This window comes from Lepisma saccharinum, chromosome 17, assembly GCF_977018435.1.
Source record: "Lepisma saccharinum chromosome 17, izLepSacc3.1, whole genome shotgun sequence".
In the NCBI taxonomy this organism is placed as follows: Eukaryota; Metazoa; Arthropoda; class Insecta; order Zygentoma; family Lepismatidae; genus Lepisma; species Lepisma saccharinum.
This window is the reverse complement of record NC_139245.1, coordinates 24,460,551-24,486,898: the sequence shown is the minus strand read 5'-3', so window position 1 is coordinate 24,486,898 and position 26,348 is coordinate 24,460,551. Positions and strand designations below refer to the sequence as shown.

The window sequence follows — 26,348 nt, the reverse complement described above, 5'->3', positions numbered from 1 at the left end:
ATTGTTATTCATTCACATTTTATTTACAGATGTATTTTATAGTGATATATATATATAATAATATGAGAATGAAATTAGGAAAAATCAGGTGGCTGATCGTCTTCCGGTCTTTGACTTCAATTTCTATACTTTTTCCGCATGTTGGATTTTCCATTACATACCATCCTTAACCTAGTCAAGACGTTGAGAATGAATAATGAACCAATTGAACGAGATGGTAGAACAACAATAAATAAATATACATATTTAGTCATGATTCTAACCAGGAACCCAACCTAGCGTCTATAATATGAAGGTCACTTAGATTTTATAAGGCATAATAATATTCGTACTCAAACTCTGCTCTTTTTATGTCATTTTTAGCAAATTGTCTCTTTTAAACAGAAATATTCGTCAATATGGACATTTTCTGTTTTGAAAATTATCTGAAGCTCAAAGTTAATTTCATGTTTTAATATTTTCTCCTCGTTATTCTACATCTCTAGTAAATAAAAAGTAGTTGTATTCGTATTATTATTTCAAAACAACTGTCGACTGTAGGTTATGAAATTCGAAATCGTAATTATATAAGAAATTCAGTAACTTTGAAACAATGTTAAATATTATGTATAAAATGTGAAATAAAGTTTTCGTAAAAATTACTTCGGTGGTTTGTTCGTTTAGTACCAACTTGCAGTACGTTAGACAAAAATATTGTTCATTTTAACAGTTAAGCTTAAACATATGTCAACATATTCACAATTAACTTTATATTAAAGTTGTATGTGGGCTACAGCCTTCGAACATTGCTGAACTAGAATTCAAGCTCATAGTAAAAACGTAAGGAAGGCAGTTTCGAACTTGCTTAGTTCCTTTTGTAATATTGCACCGTCATAGAAACTGACCTCACTCATGCCAGTCTGTTTAATGATTGTAATTTTTTGTCACATTCTTTTTCTGTTTTAGAGTGGTTTGTAGGGTCGAATAAGCATCGTTAGAGAGGAGAGAATAATTAGTATTATTAGTATTGATACACAGGATTGGTCTATTCTTGTCTTAAATTGTCGTGCGACGTAAATTGGAGCCCTTCACAAATTTCCACAAAACAACAGTTCTAGGTGTGTGTTTATTTTTAACTAACGTCCCACAAGGATAATTCAGTGTAAGTTAACGCATATTGGAAGATTAATTGTATAAGAAAGTCAAAGTCATCCACGTGAGGCCATTGAATCGGATCCACCTGTATACTTCAACTTGACATTTAGCGTTTTTGCAATGTGTGTGTGTGTGTGTATGTGCGCGCGTGTGAATTATTGTAGAGAAATGTATTAATGTAAGTACATATGAAAATTATTATAGCTTTGTGACATTTGTGTTGTTTGTAAATTGAATATGATAACACAAGAAGCAGTGTGGATAGCCCATCATATGTAATTATACCTGTCCATCATTTTTTGTACTCAACAAGCTGTGGAACATTGCTTAGGGTGAACCCATTGTGAATCTTTAACGGCATTTTTTTTTTTAAATATGAGACGGACAAGATTGCATCTCCGTGTTATTTCTTTGTCATGTGAATTCCGTAAAGCGTAGCTTTAATTGGCATGTGCAAATGATTAGACTTGCTGGAACAGATAGTTGAATGAGAGATGCATAGTAGTTCATTACCAATCAAATGCTGAATAGGCACATCGCTCAATACGTAACATACTTGTATTTCCAGTTGCGGTGTGCTCAAAGTACAGCTTTGCAAATCATTAACACAGTCACTCATAAGTCTTAAGACACGCTGGAGAAATTCTGAGATGAAGATCACGATCGTACATATATCATGTTCTCGAGCCCTACATGAGCGTTTCAGATGTGTTTTGCCATGCGTCACTCGCCCTGTTCGGTTTAATATGAGAGGTTACTGGATGAATCACAACCAACTGTGAAGATCGTTTCAGCTTCCATGCTTTGTCACTCTCATGACTTCTTTTTCTTCAGAGTTTACGGCAAGACGGAAGTACTGGTGCTCTTGCACGATTCAAGTTGTCCAGATGATGTCACTTCCTCTATCCTGATGGTCGGAGTACGTGGCGTCTTCTTCTTCAAAAACCGCCCGAATAGTCTCTGATGGAGCAACCTGAACACTTTGACTTTCACGTCGAACGCCAGGAAGATGAACAATCCCTGCAAACCGTTGAAGACCAAGAAAGGGTATCGCATAAAAGTCCAGTTGGTCAAGGTAGACAAGAAGCCGAACGTCCACGTGAGACCCATTAGAACAGCAAGTTTCAAATACAGATAGAAGGTAACTTTCTTGCTTCCGCTTATTTTATTTGTTTTGCTCATATCTTTCTGGGCTCTAGTGTGCTTCAGAATACAGTACACCGTCATTACGTACGATCCTATATTGAGCATGAGTATCACGGCTGCTGGTATTGCAAACCAAACAGCTAGACCCAGTCTATTACCGAACCAGCACGCCCCCTCTGCAAACTTTGGACTGATGATTATGTCGTTCTTAACCTGGTTCACTATAAAGGCAGCGAACGCGACCAATCCCGGAATGCCCCAAGCGTATATTGCACACTTCCAGTTTTTGTCTGGCTTGCAGACGGTGGATTGCAGGACCAGTTTGTAAAAGGTGTGACATATGTGGGAGCTGATCACGAACATCCAACAGAGAACGGATAGAAACAGGAAGTGGAGGAAGGAGGAAATCGCGATGCAAATGGCTCGTTCGCTTGTCTCCGACGCCCCGAGCAAGAAGAGTCCATGTGCAAGCATCAGCGTCCAGCAGAGACAGTTGAGGTTTGTCTTGTGCGGCGTTCGCAGACCCGGCAGAGAGGCGTATATCAAAACGTGCATCGCAAGGCACACGACGGACACGGACAGGCAAATAGTAGTGAGGTATTCTTCGATATCTTCAAATTTGGATATATCCTCGGATGTCATGTCAAGCAAGAAATGCTGGCATGTCCAAACGGACATGTTGTCCCGAAACACGTGACTGTCGTTCAAGGTTGTGTTCCACTTACGAATCAAGTACACCGTGGCTGTACCGGTCCTAATAGACTCGTATTCGTCAGGTTTTAGGTGTATTTTGTTGCAGAATGTCCCGTCTTTAAGATTCCCAGCAGCTGGACCCTCGTGTCCAGGAGTCGTGTTATGAAGGACGTTCTCGCATGTCCAGATAACGCTGCCGTTTCTGTGAACCTTGTCTTCATCAAGAATTGTCTCCCATTGGTGGATCAAGTACTGTATGCGTGTGCCATTCTTTATCTCTTCATACTCCCCACTCTTTAATGTAATTTTCTTACAAGACGGTTTGTTGAAATGTCCTTCACAGTCGCTGCAGGCTACTGGTATACATGTTTCGTGCAGAGGATCCCAGAAATGGTCGTCCCTGCATCGTTTGACGGTTCCGACCTTGCTGTCGTCAATGCCGAAGTCGAAGATGATGCTGAAGGATGGTGCGGGAGAGAAGAAAACCTTCCATATTGAGAAGAAGCAGGTTAAATTGCTAATTTCGACGCCGTTACACAAGGCACAGTGTTGGTTGTTGTAACTAGTTATCACGTCCACGACGGGCAAAGCGTACGCTTCACACGCTCTCACCGTGTCCGTGATGTTCCAAGTTGGCGGACACTTAGAGATATGGTCCTGGCATTTCCGTAAGGGAAATTCATGCTTGACTTTCATCCGGCAGACGTTCCCATCAGCCAGCCTCCACGATCGCTTCCCGGGCTGATAGGTTGCGGACTTTTTGAACTCGTCCTTCTGGATTCCGTGCGGGCATTCGATCTGAACAGGCGACACGCCTACCACGCCGTGGCAAGTCGCACAGAACACGTTGGCATACATCAGTCCGTTGTGCGCCACGGGCATGTCGAACACGTGAGTGTACTCCTTCTTGGGGATGTCTCGACGAAGACATCTCTGATGAAGCAAACTGTCCTGGTAGTTGCTTGGACAGTCGGAAACAACGTAAGCTTGCACCTGGAAAAAAAGAAATATGTTGTATTGTATGTTGAGAGTGTATTAAGTAGAGTAGACTAGAAGTCGTTTTCACGTTCAGAAGACACAATGGCCTCTTATGGACAATGCTTTTCTTATGGGAAAATACGAGCGTGCTGATGTGAAATTTCTCGATTTACAAATGTAGCTTACGTAAAATCGGTACCTGCAGTTTTGCAGGAAATTTTGTAGAGAATACGATGGTGAGCACAAAAAAGTGGTAACTTGTTTACATATTTTTAGATAAATTATAAACGCAAATTTTCTGTGAAAACAAAATTTTTACATTGTTTTCATTCCTAACGTTGAAACATGCCGTAAAATTGAAGCATTCATTATTAAAAAAATTGACACTGTTTTTTAATTGTCATAGGTGATGGTGGTGCTCAGAATTTATCAATACTTTAAAGCATATTCGCATTAAAAAATATTCAAATAAAGTATGTGGAGATTGTTTATATTCGTGCAGTAGAAAATGTCGTCGCGGCAATTTTTTGTTCTGTAATTCCAAGTAAAAACTTCCAGCGACAAAGTTGTGAAGAAAATAATGAAATTATTTTTTATAACCACTCAAAGGTTCCCAGAAATATTACTTCCATGCATTTGGAGTTTCTTTTTAACCCGAACCGCGCGCGAAGTAAGGGGACGTTGTCTGGCCATCTTGAGCTGACTCACCGCAGCATTCCGGCTAATCACCACCAAGTTTTCGAGTTGTTATTTTATTTCCATTCAGTAAAAATATTAACTTCATTCAGTTTGTTATAATAGAATTGCAATTACTTTAATTTAATAATTGACAATTATTTCCAATGCTGCTGTTGTGAGCAACATTAGTGCTGTCGCAAATACACGTTGTTTTTGTTTACATTACTGTCGACATTAATACTGAAATGAAGATCACCTTTCAGTTTCCAACGTACACATAAATTCATAGACAATAATGAATTTATACATATATATATATATATGTAACACATTACCATATCTCAATGTTATTCTATGAAATAATTACAGAGAAAGGCGAATGAATATTAAATGTGCCTGTGTATTAAATTAAATCTAATGGGAAAATGACATGCTAATGAACTGTAATGTTCACAGTATAATATTAATATTAATAATTACATATAATTATCATTTTATACAAAATATGTAACACTTCATTGTGATGGAAGGTCATCATTTCCCGGTGACATGAGCTAGCGCTGTATTGGCAACACTGTACGGTTTCTCCATAAGCGCCGTTGTGTCTTCTGAACGTGAAAACGACTTGGCATGTCAAGTCTAGTACCTGGAAATCTAATTACTGGGTGAAATTAATTTCTTACGCTTGTGCATGCTATATGTTTTGTGGTTTACAATCAAGTATTCCAACAGGTGAATAATATGAAACAATGTGTGACAACGAAGTGTGTGATTAAATCATATGACGTCGCTTTAAGAATCCATATATCGATAGTAAATTGAAGCGCTAGTCTCTTCTCTTTCTATCAATTTTTATTATTTTACGTTTATTATCTCTCTTTGTACAATCGCGATGATGAACACTGAACTGGTGAAATGGATAATGTGACAAACACGTACCTGTAAAAATATGTGACTTACGAGGGTCACTTGCCTCCCAAAAAATTTTCAGGTATATTAAAATGCCGATGGGAAAATGGAGGGCCTTTTTTACTCAACGGTATTTTGTCACGCCATGCTATAGGCACAATATATACTATTGACTCTAGCGAGTCTATGACGTTCTACGAAGCATAGGCCCCAGATTCGGACTTTCAGACAAATATGGAACTTGTGGAAGGGGGCATTTAATCGAAAAGTTTTCCACCCCATAAAAATAGTGTCCAGGACTATTTTGCTAAATAACTGTTACATATGCGAAATCATAAATATTACTCCTCATTACTTTACTCATATCCCAGGAGGTAAACAAAAATACGAATACAAATATAAATACGAAATTTTAATATACCTGAAATTTTGGGGCGAGGCAAGAGACTCTCGCAAGTCAGTCCTATGTTTATAGGCACCTGTTTGTCCCATTATCCATTTCACCAGTTCGGTATTCATCATCGCGATGATAGAAAATAACGGAAATTGAAAATTGAAAATTAAGTTAAACATAATATTTATTTATGCTACAAAATACACTCGGACTCAAAATCTGAGAGAGCCTCCCCGATAACGCAGTGGTAGCGTCATCGCCTTGTAATCAAGTGGTCCCGGGTTCGATAACCGGTGGAGGCACACAGTGGTTCGGATCCCACTTTAAACTGTAGGTCGAGTCCAGATTATTCTTACTGCGCATAAAGTGGACTTAAAACACCAAATCAACCAACCAACCAAACATAATCTGAGAATTTTCTTGCAAAATGTTGCAGGTAATTTGTCAAACAATGTGGGTGTGTTGCAATTCAAGATTCTTGAACTCTAGTGCCAAGGCAATCGTATACATCTTTTGTCTCAAAAGAGTCAAAGAAGAGAAATACATATGTATCTAGCTTCTTTAGATATAAGAACTTTTGTTTCTAAGTTATGAGAAGACATTGGATGGAACAGTAAGAATGTTTTGATCTCTGGGCAAGAAAAGGTATATAAAGATCATTGTACGTAGTGTGTGTTATATACGCACAGGGTGTTCCAAAAGTGTGGATGACCACGTTCAAATTGTGGATCTCGCACGAAACATTCATTCCATATGTCGGGCTTCCACACTAGAAACATTACGAGATATACAAATCAGCTTACGTGCGTAAAAGCCTCACGTGGGACATGAATTTGAAGATAGAAATACTCACGCCGTCTCCCAAGGCTTCACATTTCAACCAGTCCTTTAACATCTCAGCGTTGTTTACTTCTTCGATTTCAAACAGCTTGTTCGCTTCGTCATAACAGCAGTCCCCAAACTTCCCACAGTCAACATCACATTGACAGAGCCTGTTGAAAATAAAGATAATGTTGAATTTAACATCTTAAAGGCGAGAGCAAAAATATTTAAGTTCTTCCACACGCTGACTTCATATTTTAAAGAATTATTGTTACTTTTTCTGAGTTGCCAGTACTACAGCATGTTCTAGTAGAAAATCCTTTTTTTTTGTTTGTTTTTCTTGTCCTCTACCCCTCGAGTCTCACTTATAAGACAATTCTCAACCACCTTCTTAAGCCCCGTTATTCGACCTGTGACGTCACAAAAATTGCAGTGTATTAATGCTAGGAGCACTAAACCTAGCATGCCTAACCTATCAACGAATGTATTAAACCCTGACGTCAGAAGACGAAGGGCGGAACTTGACGAAGAATGGTGGCGGAGAAGTGTGCGATTAGTGATGCCCCTTCTACTTGCCAGCGCTGATCTATGACTAAAGGCACAAGCAGAACACCAAGTTTAAACTTACAATTCACAATAAAAGTAACTAATAAATAAAAACGGAAGGATATAAAACGTATCAGATCGTTGTGTGACGTTTCAAAACGTAAAATGTCAAAACAAGTGCACTAAAGAACACACTAATGTTGATGTTTCACCCTTAAACACACAGTAATCTTGTCAGAATTGGATTAAAGAGAAAGTAATATGCCTATGTAAAGTATATCAAGCTGTGAAGTGGGTTCGTTCTCCTTCATATATATGAATGAAGGTTTATCAGTTTGTTGTTTTAAGCCCACTTTATGCACAGATAGGCTAAACGGGACTGGACCTACAGTTTAAAGTGGGATCCGAACCACTGTTAAATGTGCCTCTATCGGGTATCAAACCTTATGGATTTTATTGTGTTAGTATCTGGGGTGAGATGGACATATGTTTCTACAGTAGACTGAGATTTGTTGCTTTCTTTGAGGAGGAAAATGATGGAAGCTTGCTGGAGGACTAAATTCTGTTAGATTTTATGATACTTTTCATCTCTAGTGAGTTCCAATATTTTTGAAACTCAAGCAAGCAAACAATAGCGTTGATTTGAATATTTTATGAAGGTAGTAAGTACTGGTGTCCTCCTCCGTAGTCGAGCGGGTTAAGGCGTTCACTCGTCTTGAGATCGTTCGCTGCGGGACGGCGTAGGTTCGAATCCGGCTCTGGTCGGAATTTATTCGGCCTACGTATAGGGCCGGTGGCAACCCACCATCGTGAGGAAATTGGGAAGCTCCGAGTGAGTGAGCGTAACCTGGTCAAGAAGACCTACAATAACGGCTGGGGGTTCGTCGGGCTGATCACCCGTCACCCCAACACAACACTGGTCTGAGACCTCCACGCTATAACAGGTGACGAAGGAACAGTGTGGGAGGGAGACCAGCAGTCGGTAGGTAAGCCAAGGCCCGCCAAGGTGCTGTAGAGCTGTAGGGTTATGGTTAGTAAGTACTGGTAAGCATACTCAATTATAACCCGACCTCAGTAGCGGAGTGGTTGGCTACGACGCTAGGGGTTCCGGTTCGAATCCCGGGTGTTCTTTGTGTTCCCTTCATCAATTTCATCATGTCTCTCATTCCCATCTTCGCGATTAACCAAAAGTGGCAGAAGAACGAAGTAAAACAAACCAAATCAATCAATACTCAATTATGAACATTAAATCTAACAGCAAAGGTAATAACAGGCGAATTGTTCATTCAGTCTGTCTTCCACGGGGTGATATTCGTGAATTGAAACATGAACATAAATAAGCAGAAGGTAATGTCTACTTCACATCAACAGAATTCCATTCTTTAAAACGACCCAGGATGTAGAATAAAAAATAATTAAAATAGCTATGGACAATCTTTCTATTGTTAACTTTGCCGTTGGCTGTACGGACGGTACCTTAATGGCATGGTAGTGCCATTCGCTTCCTGTCGATTGCACTGGTAGAGTTTCGGCAAACAGCGGATGTGGTCCCATTGCGGCTCGTCGATTCTCAACTGGTCCGAAGAAACCAGTGACGAAAAGGCCCACGTCAGCAAAATTACGTATTCAGACGTCATGTGGATCTTCAACTGCAACGAAAACAAAAGTAATTTTCTCATCCAAATATTTCGATCATATTAACTGAAATTCATTTTCACAGCCCTTAAATGCTTCAAATCTACAGTAATTACTAAAACGACCCTCTTTATCTACTAAAGGATGCAATTGTAGAATAATTTATACGCGTCATAAACAAATCTCCGTCCAAAAAGTGCATATCTAGTACTAATTTTAACTTTGCTTTATATTCGCCGTAAGAAACTTTAAACATAAAATAATGACTAAAAGAAATATTATTTCCGTAATTAAGATTACAAATCTAGAAAAAATACTTATTTTTCTTAGTCTAAAAAGATTGATGGATTGATTGATTGGTTTGGTGTTTAAGTCCACTTTGTGCACAGTAAGGCTAATCGGGACTGGACCTTCAGCTTAAAGTGGGATCCGCACCACTATGTGCCTGCACCGGGTATCGAACCCGGGACCCCTTGATTACAAGGCATTAGTATAAAAAGCTTTGAATCTACTATAATTAAAGTAGCACACACACTAATTTGCTTTACTCGACCTAATAAACGCTAAATCTAAAATAATTATTGAAATTAATATTTTCTCCACCCTAACAAGATTGAAACCGGAAGTTTCAAAAAATTTGTCAACTCTGAAATAAATAATAAATTTATATTCTTCACTCTGTATGATTCCATGGCTATAAAATTCTTGTACTTAAGTTCCTACACTTGAGTTTTTCTTTTTTCTATTTCGGTTATTTTGCATGGCTTTAATCGCAACGATGAGAATAATGCTGAAGTAATTAAATTCGTTTTGAATGAATGGATTTATTTTTCTTCTCGTTTCTGCCACTTTTGGCTAATTGCGAAGTTGAGGATGAATGATGATAAGATGAATTAGATGAAGAGATAATCACAAACACATATGGACAGGACACAACACAAATCCCATAGACTGGGCATGGGTTCAGAAGCCATAACCTCGCTAAAGTGAGGTTGACAATTGGGCGACATTCGTGTTGACGCAAAAGCAATGGCACATCCATGCTTTGCTCAGTGTACAAACCCGAACGGACTGGTTTGCAGAATAATAAATGTACCAAGTAATGTAAGTATGCATTACATATTTTTGAAACATTTATCACGTTCTCCCCAATTGTGTCGCTCTGATACATAAATATATACTCTATGCTAACCACTCCACCCCAATAAGCATGGGAAATGAACGGTATAGAATTCAAAACACTTAGGTACTCCTATGCATCGAACCAAGAACCTTTGCACACAAGCCTGTAGTATGAATCGGATTATCTGGGATAATTTTTCCAATTGTTCGATAGATGTATAGGGTGTTTTTTTTTAGAGTGATAGAACTTTGAATTGAAATAAGACACATAAAAAATTAAGTTTGAAGCCATATGGGTTTTTATTTGAAAGATAACTTTCTGACATTTACTTTTTGAAAATAATTTTTAATAAGTAATTGGGGACGTACGTCGTTTATAACACGAGTTATGTTGGCTTCCAAAGCGTCAATTGTTGCTGGTTTATCAGCATAAACCAGAGACTTTACATATCCCCAAAGAAAATAATCCAGTGGCGTTCGGTCACATGATCTTGGAGGCCAATTCACTGACAGCACTGATTTCCGAACGTTTGGCGAACAGAACATTGATTTTGGAAATATATTTCCACAATTTGTAAACGTTGTTTCGGCGTCAGTCTTTCCATGATCATTTGCCAATGCTCACTGATATGAAATGACAAAACAACATGTCATCAAAACAAAATAAATGACAGCTATCCCTATCGAAAGTTCTATCACTCTTAAAAAAACACCCTTTACATCAATAATATTTTCAACATCCATTCCATAGCACTCATTCCCAGCACTGCTTCAGCCATTGCGATGGGCTTTGCTAAAAGTATCCGCTTAAAATGCATTAAAAGCATTTGAAATGACACTATGTTTTTCACTGTTAAGAATCGTGCACGCAAACGTAATTCCGTGTTTTTGTATTTTGGACAGTTCGGTTCAGAAACTTATTCGCTTTGATGTTTTGTACTTTTTTCTTCTTTTTAATATATGGCCGCATTTTCCGGTTCCTGTCGGTGTTGTGATAAGTGGTTTCAACATCCGACTGAGCTAATATGGGACCCAGTTCTACGCCACACGTGGATGAAAGAACCGTTGGCAGTCATATCTCGCTTGGCTAGCTCACATTGGCTTCAATTATCTTCAAATATGGCTTCATTTTGCTACATATCTTCTAAATTTCGCATAATTATGAATGTGCTTTGTGACTTATTTGTCCGCTAGCTAAATTTCGCTTCTTTTTAAAGCATTTTTGTTCAAGGTGCATTTTGTCAAACATATTTCGATTGTTCTGTATTAAAATTTTATTTCTTGATTGATTAGCTTTTTGCTAATTACAACGATGCGGATGAGTGATGATAGATTGATTTAGTTTATTTTACTGTGCATTTCTGCCACTTCGCTAATAAGGAAGATGAGTATGAGTGATGATATGATGAAATTGATGAAGGGACACTAATAAAGGACAGCAATGCTCAGCTGTGATTCGAACCCGGGATTTCTGGCGTCGTAGCGCTCTGTGGTAACCACTCCTCTACGAATATCTTTCTTTATCTCTTTATTTCCTTTTCTCCTTCTTTCTTGAGTTATCTCTGTTGTTTTATCTTTCTCTTTGATCTTCTGTTTCTTCTCTCTTGTTATTTATCCCCGTATTTTTCCTATTCCCATCACTTTCTCCTAATATGGACCATTCTCTTCATCTCGCTAGCCTTCCGTACGTGATTGTTGCATTTTTATTAGTTCATAGCTAATAATATTATTAGTGTATAATAATAACTATCATCAAATCCATGATAATTATTTACACTGTTCAAATTTATGCTGTTTAAGTTTTATCAATGGCCTGGCAGCCCCCCCCCCCCCCCATCCTCGTCCAGATGCTTGTGACGCCGCTGTTTCCAGATGTACCGTTATGTTAACGATGACGAGATGAGACGGGGGAGGGAAACTAGGGAGTGGGACATGGAAGCGAACATTCATGGTCTTTGTTATGGATACCATCTCAGCAACATCCTGGGGTTGCTAAGGGCAACTGCGGGAAAATGGAAAAGAGTAGCATGAAAAAGAATAAGGTACAGTTGCTGAAAATTTCCTGAAAAGGTAAAAATAAAGGCGGTCTCTTTATGTTAACGTCGCCGCTTTCCTATCTCTTGGGTTTATCGCGAGGAATGGTTGGATGATGGGACAAACACAATGATACCCAGAGTTCGAACCTGAGACCTCTGGCTTCGCTATGCGACGGAGGAGTCTCAATTGTGCCCAGTTACAGGGTACTTTGTGTGCTCCACACCATATTGTCTTTCACTTGACCCTATCACTTTCACCTCTAAACAACGACAGCAAGGTCGTTTTCCCCCGATGAGAAGCAACGTGTACAATGCCTGGGAAAGTTATGCTGTTTGCTGCAAAATAAAAGTAGTTTGTTCTTCTTTAGTGACGGTTGGGTGTGGCTGCTCGCAACGACACACCCCAGTCCTCCTACTAGACATTAATTACTGCGACAAGATCTTTACGTGCGAGATAATGGCTGCTGTGTGTAGCCACATGGGGACATCCCGTAGAGGGAAGAATGCGCTCGTGTGGAATATGTCGGTGAGGTAATGAAGCACGAATGTCAATTTTCCTAATTCAGCTGTCGACCTTTCATCGTGGCAAGAGCCGTATTCGACCTTTAAATATTTCGAATCAAGATTGGAAAAGCTAGAATATGTAAGAGAAAAAACTATAAGGCTGTCTGTACGTTTACATTGCGAGTTTTTTTTTTTTTTTCACAGTACCGAGCAGTGGCGAACACTCCATATACACAAGGTACAGTGGCGTCCCCAAGGGAAGAATGGTGGGTGTTCTAAAGCAAATCATACAAAGATATTGCGGAAACTCGGTTATTTTCCCTTCCTTTTTAGCTTCTGTCGCAGTAAGCACAAAAATTGATTTCCATTCCGGAAATTTACTTCTCTCCAGTGCTTTCTTTTATGGCGGTACCGACCTGGTACTCCATGCAGGTAAGTTTCTTCAGAATAAAATCAAAACAATCGCACGCACTTGCCAGTGAACAGTGGTGCAACCTAGGACGGAAATCAATTCTAGGAAGGCAAACATTAAAGTAGAAAAAAGCAAGACTGCGGCCATAAGCACATGTACGGGGTGGCACAGAGGAGCAATTGCCCCCCTCAATTTCAAATTTTGTGCAAATATAAATACATTTCGTGAAATTTCCTTGCTCGATTCGCTCGCACTATCTTCTTTCCTCAGTCTCGTCAAGTTCAGTGTTAGCTAGGGGCGGCGGGAGTCGGCCCCGCGTGCCGAACGATCTAAATGAAAAAAATTGTAAAAAAAAAAAGAATACCATGGCGGTCAGTGAAATTATTTGCGTCCTATTAAATCAATATTGTTTTCAGTTTGCAAAAATTTGGATCTAAAAATGTTATTGCTCGCTTCGCTCCCAATTTCCGTAATGCATTGTAAATTACCAGAGAGAGAAGAAGTAAGTCCAATTATGTGCTTCGCATTATTGCTGCTAAACAGTTTATCTCGAATGCATGAATAATTGTTTGGAGGAAAAGGAGTCCACACATTTGAGAGACACTTTATGTTATTTTTGCTGTTGGTTTGTTATGAGTTTGTTTGTGTTTTAAGTCCAGTTTATGCACAGTAAGGCTAATCGGGACTACAGTTTAAAGTGGGAACCAGTATGTACCTCCACCGGCGGGTTGTTATGAGGCGAATGAATTGATTATGAAATGTATTTAAATAATATATGTTGTATAGGATGTGTATAAAAGAAACTCTGAATACGTACACAATTTAGTGTTAACACGTTGCATATGTGTAAAACATATATTGTACATGAAAGTTATACATGTCATATGTACGAAAAGAATTAGATTTCTCATACATATGTTGTGATTGTTTTCCATTATTAGCTAATGTGAAATTGAACGTGTTGAAAACGTATTTCAAATCGTTTGTTTCATCACAAATGCATCTATCCCCTTTCTGCGTGATGTATGAGCATAATAACGTCTTTGATACTACTATTAGTACCGCCAACGATAATAATAATAATGAAAATGTTAATAATAATAATACTGTTAATAATAATAGTATAACATTATTATTATTGGCACGTTTATCATGGTACTTGCCCCCACCCCCGACAAAAATTCGTGGTTGCGCCTCTGCCAGTGAAAGAAATATAGATAAATATTTACGATCATAATTCATTTGGAATATACCGCAACATTTCAGTTGCTCTTATGATTAATGTTGCATCAATATCATTTGCGAAACCGACACGAGCTGAGTTTCAGACTCAGAAGTCCTCGAGTTCGGGTCCCGGCTTGCGCATGGGAGTTTTCAATTGTGAGTGTCATCTATTCAACTGAAGTTTTGAATTCGTAGCAATGTTTTCAATATTATTTATCATTTGCTTGCACGCAAATATAACTTGTCAACCTTGCCTCACTTTCAAACACTTTGAAGTCGGGTTCCATTTACGGTGCATGCCAATTTCAAATAGTTTAAACTATAGTCTAATTGGGATTCGCTTATCTAAGCATAGAATGAAATTTGCAAAAAACTTTGTAAGGAGTAAAATGCGGTCGTACAGTGGGATCCATGAGCATTTCCGTGCAAATTGTCCCATCACCATGTTAGTGCACTTTTTTTGACCCCAATAAAAGCTTCAAGAATTAAAAGAAAACTCAAAACATGCTGTTGGTAACTTCTGCGCCAGCGTACATAAAAAGCCATCGCTTAAAAGCACATCGGACATAAGAGAAAAATTAATGAAAATAGTCATGCATAATTTCCACGGTAATACTCATGGATCCCACTGTACATGGAGTTAGAAACAACCGTTCAGGACACAGGATATACATTTCCGGAAGTCTCAGAAGAAGACGTCAAAAAGATTTATCGAATCCTTGATGACTCAAGGTGTAAACTGTTGACAATGCAGAGTAAAGTCAACGGTGGAGATAGAAAATCTACACGTTACCCCCACTCCCCGTCCGGCCGATCCGCGGTTTCCGGTGTTGATTGACGAATCGCATCGTCAGGTTCTTCTCAATTTATTTTTCAACAAAGCACGTGCCGTTACGTTCAAGGGAGATTTTTTATAAAGAAGGCATTTTTCGGAGTGCTAAAATTCAGGTGCAGCTTTAACAGGAAATGCATATATTTAAAAAAAACTGAACATTAATGTATATTTTTACTATTACTGTTATTATCTCGAATTGTTACTACAGAGTTACCTACAAACCAGGGTGGAAAAAAATCATGATTTTTATTTTTAAAAAATTATTTTTAAAGATTTTTAAAATTTAAATCGGATTTTTTAAATATAAATAGTTTTTTTAAAGGAACACGCTTAAAATTGCTTGTATTGTTTTTTGGTACCATACATATAGATATATGAAAAACTAAAATATGCTGACCAAGGCAGTAATTATTTTATTACAAAAACATAAACTAAACGTAATGTTTCAAACTTCTAGGAAGGTCTTCTTCAGACTCTGCACCAAGTACAAATGTAACAAGGTACAAAAACAGGACGATATATGTAAACAAACATCACTCCCCTCCATGTGTATATATATCGTCCTGTTTTTGTACCTTGTTACATTTGTACTTGGTGCAGAGTCTAAAGAAGACCTTGCTAGAAGTTTGAAACGTTACGTTTAGTTTATGTTTTTATAATAAAATAAATTACTGCTTTGGTCAGCATATTTTAATTTTTCATATCTTGGAAACAAGGCTTAATGTTGTTATAATATAGATGTATGTTGTTTTTGTGTAGAAAATCTTTTCCTAGTACACGCCATGTGAAATATTTGAACACTTAGATTAATGCAAATAAAAATTACATGTAAATATATATATTTCTGTTTCTGACACTGTACCTATGGAAATGTTCGTTGAGTGTGTTCATAAAACTATAACAATTTCAGTAACTTTTCTTCCAGTAAAAATAAAACATTATGGATGTGCTTTAAAATTGTAACTTAAAATATTCTGAAATATTTTTCTAGTCTTTGTAACTTAAGTTTGGAGATTTTTTTTAATGGTAGTTTGAAAAATATCAGCTGTTATACCAGATCAAATGTCAGTGTGTAAAAGTTGCCATTGAAAATTGGCTAAAAAAATCCACGTATGCTGTAGAGTTAGCCAACACACATAAAGTCTTGCAGGGAAGCGAATATTACAGGTTCTAGGCGTCCCACTTTTATTGCCGGTGACTGTACATTACAGAAAATCTAAGATGAATGTTTTTAAACAGTGGAATTAACAAGTATTGCTGGGCAAATTATCCATGACTAATTTAATTAATTTTCTCTTCCGTCCTGCGTGTTTTATAAGGAATACGCATGCTGAAGCAGAGTTTGTCAGCAGCTTGTTTCAATTCTTGAAGTTCCATTTCGTGAAACAAAGATGAACAATTTGATTGAGAATGATTATTCATCCCACCGTACAGTGGTGGAAAAAAGTTCTTCCCCATAAGACTTTAATGGCAGTAAATAATACCGGAAGGGTAGGCAACACACATTGCACCATTAGGTGATCGGGTGATTCTGTCTGTCTCAAGAGCAACTCGTCTTTCATGCAAAAGCCAACAGGCACAGGAAATGTAGGAAAGTCACGTGACTTGTCAGGTGGAATGTTGTTCGTCAGAAAATCGCCTTTTCTCAACCCAGGTCGCAAAACTGACAAGAGCTACCCGTTATATCTCCGAAAATGATTCCCCTAAAAACGTTGAACGAAAGGCTAAAACAATTCTTGCCTTAATTACTGTATGTGCTGCAGTAGCACAGTCGTTAGGGCGTTTTATTACCATGCGAGAGATCTGGGTTCGATCCTCGACGGGGGATAATCGGGATTTTGTCCACCTGTTCAAGCTGCTTCGGTGCCCACCCAGCGTCGTATAAAGTCGGTACCTGGAGGAAACTCTGGGGAAGAGGGGGGGGGGGGGGTATGGCGGCCAGGGGCGTGGTGCTGATCACATCATTCCCACCTTCCGCCTGATGAAGAAAGCGTGGGGCCCTAACTCCACTAACTCCACACCCCCTATACGCCTTCATGGCTTGGTGCAAAGCACAAGGTAGGACTTTGCATTTTAATTTACTATACATCCCAATTTTGTCGTAACAAAACTTCCCAATCTCTACGTGGGCTTTCTTCCAAGTTCCGTAGCATAGGCGCCGACTCCATGGGGCTTGGGGGGGGGGGCTCGAGGCCCCCCCCAATGTTAACGATGTGGGGCAGAGCCCCCAAATCATTTTGCTTTAGAGGACCTAATGTATTATTTTGCTTCTCTTGTAAAGTTTACTCTGAGTTGTGCAACATGAACTTAACTTTAAATACACATTTGAAATGTTCTAGACCATCAATTTGGGGGTCTGAGACCGCTAAACCATCAACTTTGGTGGGGGGGAGGCTATGAACAGAGACAGCAAAATACATGACTTATTACTGTATACTAAGTATGTAATTATGAGTATTGTTAAAAGTTTTACTAAAAAGAGTTTCAAGAGACGATGTGCATGAACTAGGGTAGTGGATGGGACGTTTGGGCTACAAATGGCTCTAACATGACATTCAGAACGAGATCATTCATATATTATGGAGATCTGTTTTGCGCTCCGTGGTAGCAGATATTAAAAGTCGGGAATATTTTGCTTATTATGGTTGACGAAACTTGTGACATATCCATCCGTGGACAATTAATATTCTGCATTAGATCTGTGAATAAAAATGTTGATATTTTTGAGGAATTCGTGGGCTTTTATGAGATTCCGAACTCTGAGGCCAAAACTTAAAAAAGGGAGAGAATGAGTCATTCATTAATTTATTTCAGTGATCAGAGCCCCCCAATAATTTTTGACAAGTCGGCTCCCCTGTTCCGTAGGGATTTGAATAGGCTCCAATATTTCTTGAGACAATTCATACATGTTATATTTCCTTATAAGAACAACAGCCGATATATATTTTGTCTTTTTCTGGCGGGGAGGCATAATCCAAACATGTGAGGTGATCCTTTTCCCACTACTCACTCCATTCTCAGAAATAAATCGCAATTCCAAACACTGAAAATGCAGCACTTTCTACATCTTAGCATGCAAATATCTACATAGTAGCAAAGTAATGTGTGGAAAGAGAGAAATTAACGATTTGTAACGGCACTCTGGAAATCTTTTACAAGTAGTTTATTTTTTTCAATTTGAACTGACATTCATAACATTCATTAACGATTCCAATATTGACAAAGGAATAGCTTAGGCGTTCTGCTACTTTCAATTCTTCATTATCGTAGTCACCGTAACTCTCTCTCTCTCTCTCTCTCTCTCTCTCTCATCCTTCCCGATGGCGCTATAGTAGAGGAGTCGCATTGTAATCAAGGAGTCCTCTGTTCGATACCCGGTGGAGACACAGTGGTTAGGATCCCACTTTAAACTGTATATGCAGTCTCGATTAGTCTTTGTGTGCATAAAGTGGACTTAAAATACCAAATGAAAATAAAAATAAAAATCACCGTAACTCTCTACAAAGCCAGAGGATCCATTTTTGAAACCTGTTAAGGCTTAGATGTAGCATTGCATTCGTATCATTACCAATCATCTTCATCGTCGCGATTATCGCAAGAGGTAAAAATGCGACACAAAATAACCCAAACAGAAGCTTGGAATCAATCTGAATATTGGTTACGTTGGATACGTGGTAGAATTGTTTTAAATATCACTTCCTGTGATGTAATAGGGTTTTTGATTAAGGACCATTTGTATAATGCATATCGTTGATGCGAACAATAAGTAGTTTCACGTTCACCACACTCTTCGGTTGTTTAGAAATCGTAAGGAAGAAGGATCTCTAAATTTCCGCTTTCACATATCAATGAAACTTTAAAATAAGTTCAGTGTAGGTCACAAAAGAGATTTACATATTGTTATGATATATTTTAAACACCACGAAATCTAATTCCAATAGAATACGATACTACTCCTTACGTTCCTGTAAATGTTCACCATTAGTCTGGCGAAAGAAAGTAACTAAGACTTCCGTGTTTCCTTGAGGAAAGATAAGGCGCCTGCTTGTAGTAAGCAAGCACCAACTGCTTCGATCAGTGACCTTCACTGCCAGAGTGACTCACAGCAGACCTGCGCTCGTTCCAGTGTGCGTATAAAACAGGTATTTTATTTCGTTCGTTCCAATCCACAGTTATATCAAGCTAACATTCTAATATTTTCGTAAAATATGTAGTAAACAAGTTGTATACATTATGATCTTCCAGAGTGTTGTTGCCTGCTATTTACACGCGGGAGATGGGGGTGTTGTAAACATTTCTGAACCCAAAGGTCGAGCACGAAGGAAAAGTTGTGTAAGCATTGGAGGTAATAACAAGGTAATAGAAGTTGAAGGAAATGCTGGCATAAATTATATCAGAAATTGAGTAAAAACAGTTCTCATCACACATAGGGCTATCAGATGACTCGTCAGCGGAAAGTAGGACAAATTGTCTCAAAATGTTGAACACGGTCGTATTTGCAGTAACTATAATAGGTTACTAGGACATCTTAGCATATAACGAGAATATGACACATCTTCAGCTGAAAAAATAATGTTGAAGTGAACGGTTGAGTTCAAAATTCCTCAACTGCTAATTAATAGCACGGCTGTATGTGATTTCAACTTGTGTATGTAAGACAGAACGTTGTTCGTCGATGTGGGGCCAGGAAGAGAAAACAATCCATGAATTCGGGAAGGAAAAAATTCACAATTTCGTAAACAAAGTCTGGAAGTTCTTGTTTATTAATATGTAAAAAACTACTATACACTGGGAAAAAACAGAATTGTGTGCCTTATTTCTGCAATAATGAGAAAAATTACTTGTTACTTCGAACAAATTACCGACACTTATATCGATAAAACTTCACAAAGTAAGCATTTTTATACATATATCCGGACTTTTTCGGATCTAGAAAATCGTGAAGTAATTTCTGAGCTGGGATTGTAATTGTTTTTCCGAACATCCAGTAGCAACCATGCATACTCTTTGATTTAAGCATACTTCTCCAAGGAACCACGTTATCTTAGACTTCCCTCACTTTTTTGTTTCTCCATCTAATTTGAAGTTACGTGATGCTCAAAATACGTATAAGACATTCTTTCAAATTCCTTCCGGAGGCCAGAAACAACTATAAAATGTAGGACACGTCCGGAAATAAGATTGATTCTTATAAGTCTTTTTATTTTCTTATTTAGCGTCGTTTTTCTTTCACCTCTTGCTAATCGCGACGACGAGGATGAGTGATATGATGAAATTGATGAAGAGGCACTCACAAAGAACACCCATACGCACGACAGGATTCGAACCCAGGACATCAGACATCGTAGCGCACTGTGCTAACCACTCCGTCACGGACGGAATTCTTATAGCCCTAATCGTTCCTCAAGCATATTTCCTATCTTTAACTACGCACGAAACATAATAAACAATCTAAATAAACAGGTGCCAGTTCACACTCTAACCGTAAAAAATCATACAGTATGCATGTGAAAATGCAAAATAATATTTATTTTTAGGTAGTTGTGACTTATTATTGTATATTAAAGAAATATATTAGTGATAAAATGACGGAAGTAGAGGAACATCTCCAATGAAACACTCATGCCTTATGGATATTTTTATTTCTTGCCGAACAAGGTTCCGAGTTCGAGTTCCGACCAAAATGGATTCATTGTGTATGTTCATTCATGTCTTTAATGTAATCATAAATCGTCGTCATGAATAATTTAACTTCAGAGGAAGAAAACTGAGGTAATTACTAATAAAAACAATAACAAAACAAATTTGATCTTAAAGCCCTGGCTTTGCACCACATATTCCATCACGGGGATCATAGGCGTGCGTCCATGGGGCCAGGGCGAGGGCAAATGCACCCCTAATCATGGACGTCTGCAGATTTTTTCCACGAAGAGACAAGCAAGGTATTTTTCCATGGGGCATATTACCCCGATAATAGTGTTGCATTATCGCATTCCTGCATCCTCATTATAATAATTAATGTAAATTATTATGACTGAAATCAAATTATACATGTGAAAACGTACTTTTTGGTTGACATTCGTTTTCTAAGGGGAAGATGTGGCAATCCTTGCCTCCCTTTCAGACATCTATGCCCCTATATTATTATATTTTCACCTAGAAATTTAGGATAGATGAATCCTATCGCCGTTATTAAACTATATTATACTCTTAAAGAAAATTAAGTATTTTCAAGCCGATGAAAGTTCAAGGCAACTAGTGTTGCCCACGGGACGAGACGGGACAGGCTTTTAAAAATTCGAGACGAGATTGATCATGTGTCTCGAGACAAACGAATATTTTCGAGACGAGACAGCATTTCACAGCATTTCCACGAGACGAGACAGGCCAAAGTCTCGTCTCGTGGGCAACACTAAAGGCAACTACGGGGGAAGGGGGTGCAGTGGCGAAACCACAGCCCCCCACAACCTTGAACGGAAATCAATTTTAGGGGGCAAACATGGAAGTAAAGGAAAGCAAGAGTAGCAGAATCTAAGAGTAGCAGAATCTAAGAGTAGCAAAAGGATACTCCAGATGGATTTTGTTTTCACGTCTTTCTTGCATTATTTTTCGCTCGCAATGTCTGCTTTTCTTGCAGTCTAGTCAAGTTCAGAGCCGTAGCTAGGGGTCGGCGGGAGTTAACCCTGGACGCCAAACGATCTAAATGAAAAAAAATTGTAAAAGAGAATAATATGGTGCTCCATGAATTTTTTTCCCATATTAAATCGACATTGTTTTCATTTTGTAAAAATTTGGATCTGAAAATTTATTGGTCGCTTTGCTCGCAATTTGTTTTCTGTAATGCATTTTATATTACCGAGGAGAGAAGTACTGCTGCTAAAAGGTTTTCTCTTAAGTGCATGATATGTATGTATGTATTTATATGTGTGTGTGGCGGGGGGAGGGGTGTATATATAAACACACCCATCAATGCAATAAAATTTAAACAAGTGAGATGAAATTACGTTATTCTTTTCCGCCCTGAAATATAATCAAGGCTATCCCCCTCTAATCAGAGGGTCTGCGCACGCCTATGACGGGGACTGACACTTTACGTAGGTGTAGACACGCTTCGTACAATTTGATGATATCGCGATTACGTAATGGATGTGCAGCCACTTAACTGAAGCCCCCAAAATTCACATTTTATTACTAAATTGTAAATTAGCATAATATCATATAGTTTACCTATTCATAATATGCGTCGCTTTGGTGCACTTTGTGGATTGTGCATTAATCAACATCAGGTTAATCGCGGCAGGCAAAGTGGAGGGAAAATGACAATGAAGCACACCGAGGGGCCCTTGGTTCCCGATTAATGAAACTTTGTCTACATGCAACTGAGTCGCTGCGTGAAATCGCTGAAAATGTCATTTATTAATTTCTTAATTTTGCTTATTTTATATTGCTTTTCTAGCACTTGGTGTCAACAAAGGCGATGAGGATGATTAATGAAGTTATGAAATGGATGATAGGACATGATGATCCATGTCTTACACAAAATTCTAAGTTGGAACTAATGAATATCGATTCGTCTTATCATTTGTCAAGTAGTTGTTTTTAACTCCAATCTTTTTCAAGGACTTCTGGGTTGACAGCATGTGTGTTGCGCGATGATGATTCGACGAAAACCACCATTTCAGTGAACTTTCTTGACAATGACTCTAATATCAGTAAAGAGAACATTTTCTTACGAATAGCTGTTGTTAAGAAACGAATTCCTGAAACTTTTTCTGGTGGTCTCACGGCACCCAGCTGTTGTTTGTTATGGCTGGGCCTGGGGGTATGACTCACGCTGCTGTCAATACTCAATCATTCCCGAGAATCCAGGTCCGCCAGGCAAACCCAAGCGACAATTTTGTTATTTGGGTTGCATAGACAACAGGCTTTAAGATGTTACGATATCGTAGGTCTCGTGGCCCAAGAACTATTTTCCATGACTGTACATAAGACGTTACAGAAAGGAACAAAATCTAAGATAACGTGTTTGTTCATAAGATGTTACACGGGGTGGGTAGTACAGCGGTCCAGGGTTCGATTCCTGATCTGGGCATGGCTGTTCTTTGTGAGTATATCTTCATTAATTTGATCATATCATCACTCATCCTCATCGTCACGATTAGCCAAAAGTAGTAGAAAAGCGACATAAAATAACCCAGTTCAATGAATCAATCAAGACGTTACCGAAAGGAAGAGAATCTAAGTTGAATGTTTAGTACATAAGATATTGTATTTGTAAATACATGGTAAACATGTAAGAAACACAAAATTACTTAAATCAATTCTAACATCTTTCTACAGTGTTAGAAGTCTCGTAGTAGATTTTGTTGAAATCTATAATTTGAAATGTAACGAAATACAAATAAACTGCTCTTACTATGCTAGTCTATATGTTACATACTTAGTACTTTATTATTCAACTTCATGCTGCATTAGGTTTATACTGTGCGCAATACTTAAAATAAACTATTTTTCTATGATTTGTAATCACATTTTGTATTTGGCACTTTCTTGTTGTGCAACAAACTTAGCTGTTTAATAGAATCAATGTATAAATCCAATTAACATTTGTTGGATCTTTATATATGGACTTCTAAAGTAAACAGTTCGGCAACCCCTACTTCTTGTGCAAGGATTTAATGTTAGAATGTTGAAGCAGATATTCCTACGATTTATGTCATATCGTTTAACATAATCATTAAAAAAAATAAACAATAATAGCATACATTTAGCAGCACTAACTACATTTGAAAGCAAGAAACGATACTTCCTTCAGGAACACGTTTACTTTGGAGAATCTTATGGAAATCTTTGTGTTATAAATTTGGTTATTGTGTTGTTATTGGGAGTGGGGGATAAAGTAATCTCTGGCAGGAATGAAATTTTACCTCTTGCCAGAGATGCGTCAATTCTCACTCAGTACCTCTCTCTCTGTCTCTCACACACACACACACTTATTTTATTTCTTTCTTTCTTTACTTATTTCTCCTTCTCTCTCTCTTATTCTGTTTCTTTCTCTTATTCTCTTATTTCCTATCTCTCTCCCTCACAAATGTGCACACAGCCACTTTCTTTTTTCAATATATCTTTGTTAATTTCTCTTCTCCATCTTTCTCTCCCCTCCTCTCTCACGCACACACACACACTTTCGGTTTTACACTTTTTTCTCTCCTATTCTTTTATTGTTTCTTTCTTTTTCCGCGTTTCTCTCCTTCTCTTCTAGCTCTCATACGGATAGACGCATATCCGTCGGTTATTGCACAATTTGCATCTCACAACAAGATGATTGTGGTGTGAGGCGTAACCTCTGAAATGCCACTCAAAAGTTAACGGCTCCATCACTTTGCACACGCTGGAAACTGCATTCTGACAGTCCGATGCTCTGTCACCTATCCGGTTTCTTGCCCTGTCCATGTTTGTGAATGTCCTTTCATCACCATTCATCCTCATCGTCGCGATTATTCAAAACTGGAAGAAAAGCGATGTAAAATAACTCAAACGAAAGAGCAACTGAAGCAAGCGCAATATACTTACCCAGAGGCTCTCGTAGAGGGCAAGCGGTAGAATCCGATGTGGCAGCCGTAGTCCGCGAGCATGCTGCGAGAGATCCTATCTGCTGAGCGTATCTCGTATCGCATCCGCCAGCTCGCTTGCGACTTTTGCGCAGGAAACTCCGGCTTCCACAGCTCGCACACACGCGAGACACCACACATATGCGGCGTTGACGTGCTTTTCCCTTTCCCTCCCTCCTCGAGTACACAAGGGCAACGATTCGCAGCCAACTGCTCTGACTGACAGACGTCCCGACTTTTTATTGTCTTCCCAGAAAGATCCAGGAAAAGAAATTTACGCTGCAAACAAAGGACTAAAAATTAAGCAAGTCTCACATGATACTTACCTCAATCCTGAATTGAGCATAAACCTGCAGCGTCCTTACTTCTTGTGCTCAGGCCGAAAATAAAAAAAATCGTCTTTAAAAAACATCCTTAAGTCAATTCAACTACTAATGAAAATAGAGGAGCGATTTTAAGGATCCCAACCGCCGCCTTCCTGAACTGACGATGAAAAAAGCTAGGGAAGATTCAATCAGATATTCCGTCCTCAATATAAAGGAGTGAGGTAACTACCGTGTGAGACTGGCTTTTAGAATCGGCATTGGAATCCTGGAACCTGAATCCGGATGCAGTAGGATTCGATTCTCTTCCCATCGCTCAAGATGAACCTGCTTCCCCATCCTAATGGTTACTGTAGAGCACTTAGAAACTTTGATTCGAATCCCACTTTAAAATGTTCTCCCCTATCTTAGCCGTAATCTAAGCCAGGAGTGAATAACCGCATAATACAAAAAGGAGTCTTAAATTTGTTACAAGAAAATTTTTCATACAAATTTTACACCGCTTTCTACGTCATTAGATTAATCGTGAGGATGAGGAAGAGTGATGATTAGATAAAATTTATGAAGTGATTGAGACTCGCAGAGATCGGGTCTTCCCATTAGCGCAGTCGCCTTGTAATCAAGGGGTCCCGGGTTCGATATCCGATGGAGGTACGTGTGGTTCGGATCCCACTCTCTAGTCCCGATTATTCCGTGCATAATGTGAACTTAGTAAAAGATCATCTCAACTTACAAAGAGCAGCATTGGACACGGAACCAGGTCCTTCAGTGCGTGGAATCACACCCTTACGCGACACTGGAGTATTTTCATTATTACTATCATATAGTGAATATATCGTTGTTCAACAACAATATGCTTTTTCTGGTCTCCCTCCCTCCCCTGAAAAGCGGATATCATTGCTGCATTTTTATGTTTACGCGGAAATTTAGTAATGCTTCTTCCCTCTCTCCAAAAGGAAGTGTTTTAGCACTCATAAAGTGACTAGGCTAGTGTCGCAAATTATTTTCAGATTGAACTATGGGAACCCTATCAGGTTCACTACTTATGAGACACTCCTCGTATTTCATGCTTAACTACTTTTACGAGAACAATGTCCGTATCCCGAAATCGTCACTGGTTTGTAGTATACATTACACTCCAAATTGTTCGTAATTCTGTTTCCACGTTGACGTCATATACTTGGTTATCATATTTATCTTCCTGTTACTGGGAGGCTGCAGGCACCTTTAAGTGGCGCCGATGTTCTTTCATCCATTAGGATAGAAAATGAAAATCAAGGATTTGCATTAATACCAACGAGATAAAAGGGCTTAAACATCGGAAAGCATTTAGTAGCCAGATGTGT

At 38.6% G+C, this 26,348-nt stretch overlaps 1 protein-coding gene across 1 annotated transcript; it reads right to left on the bottom strand.

The window, feature by feature from the left end:
* LOC146001623 (uncharacterized) lies at positions 1-24,801 on the bottom strand. The gene is made up of 4 exons (XM_083139170.1): positions 24,642-24,801; positions 8,777-8,949; positions 6,786-6,924; positions 1-3,966 (listed from the first exon to the last, which is right to left on the bottom strand). The coding sequence occupies exons 2-4, from the start codon at positions 8,935-8,937 to the stop codon at positions 1,972-1,974; spliced, it is 2,295 nt and encodes a 764-aa protein (XP_082995296.1). The 5' UTR covers positions 8,938-8,949; positions 24,642-24,801; the 3' UTR covers positions 1-1,971.
* Positions 24,802-26,348: the final 1,547 nt, after the last annotated feature.

Excerpts from the sequence above, each read along its gene's own strand:
- LOC146001623 (XM_083139170.1), bottom strand. The coding sequence starts at position 8,937 with ATGACGTCTGAATACGTAATTTTGCTGACGTGGGCCTTTTCGTCACTG. Across the intron at positions 6,925-8,776 it reads GGCACTACCATGCCATTAAG|GCTCTGTCAATGTGATGTTG; the intron begins GTACCGTCCGTA and ends TATTTTCAACAG. Across the intron at positions 3,967-6,785 it reads GTGAAGCCTTGGGAGACGGC|GTGCAAGCTTACGTTGTTTC; the intron begins GTGAGTATTTCT and ends CTTTTTTTCCAG.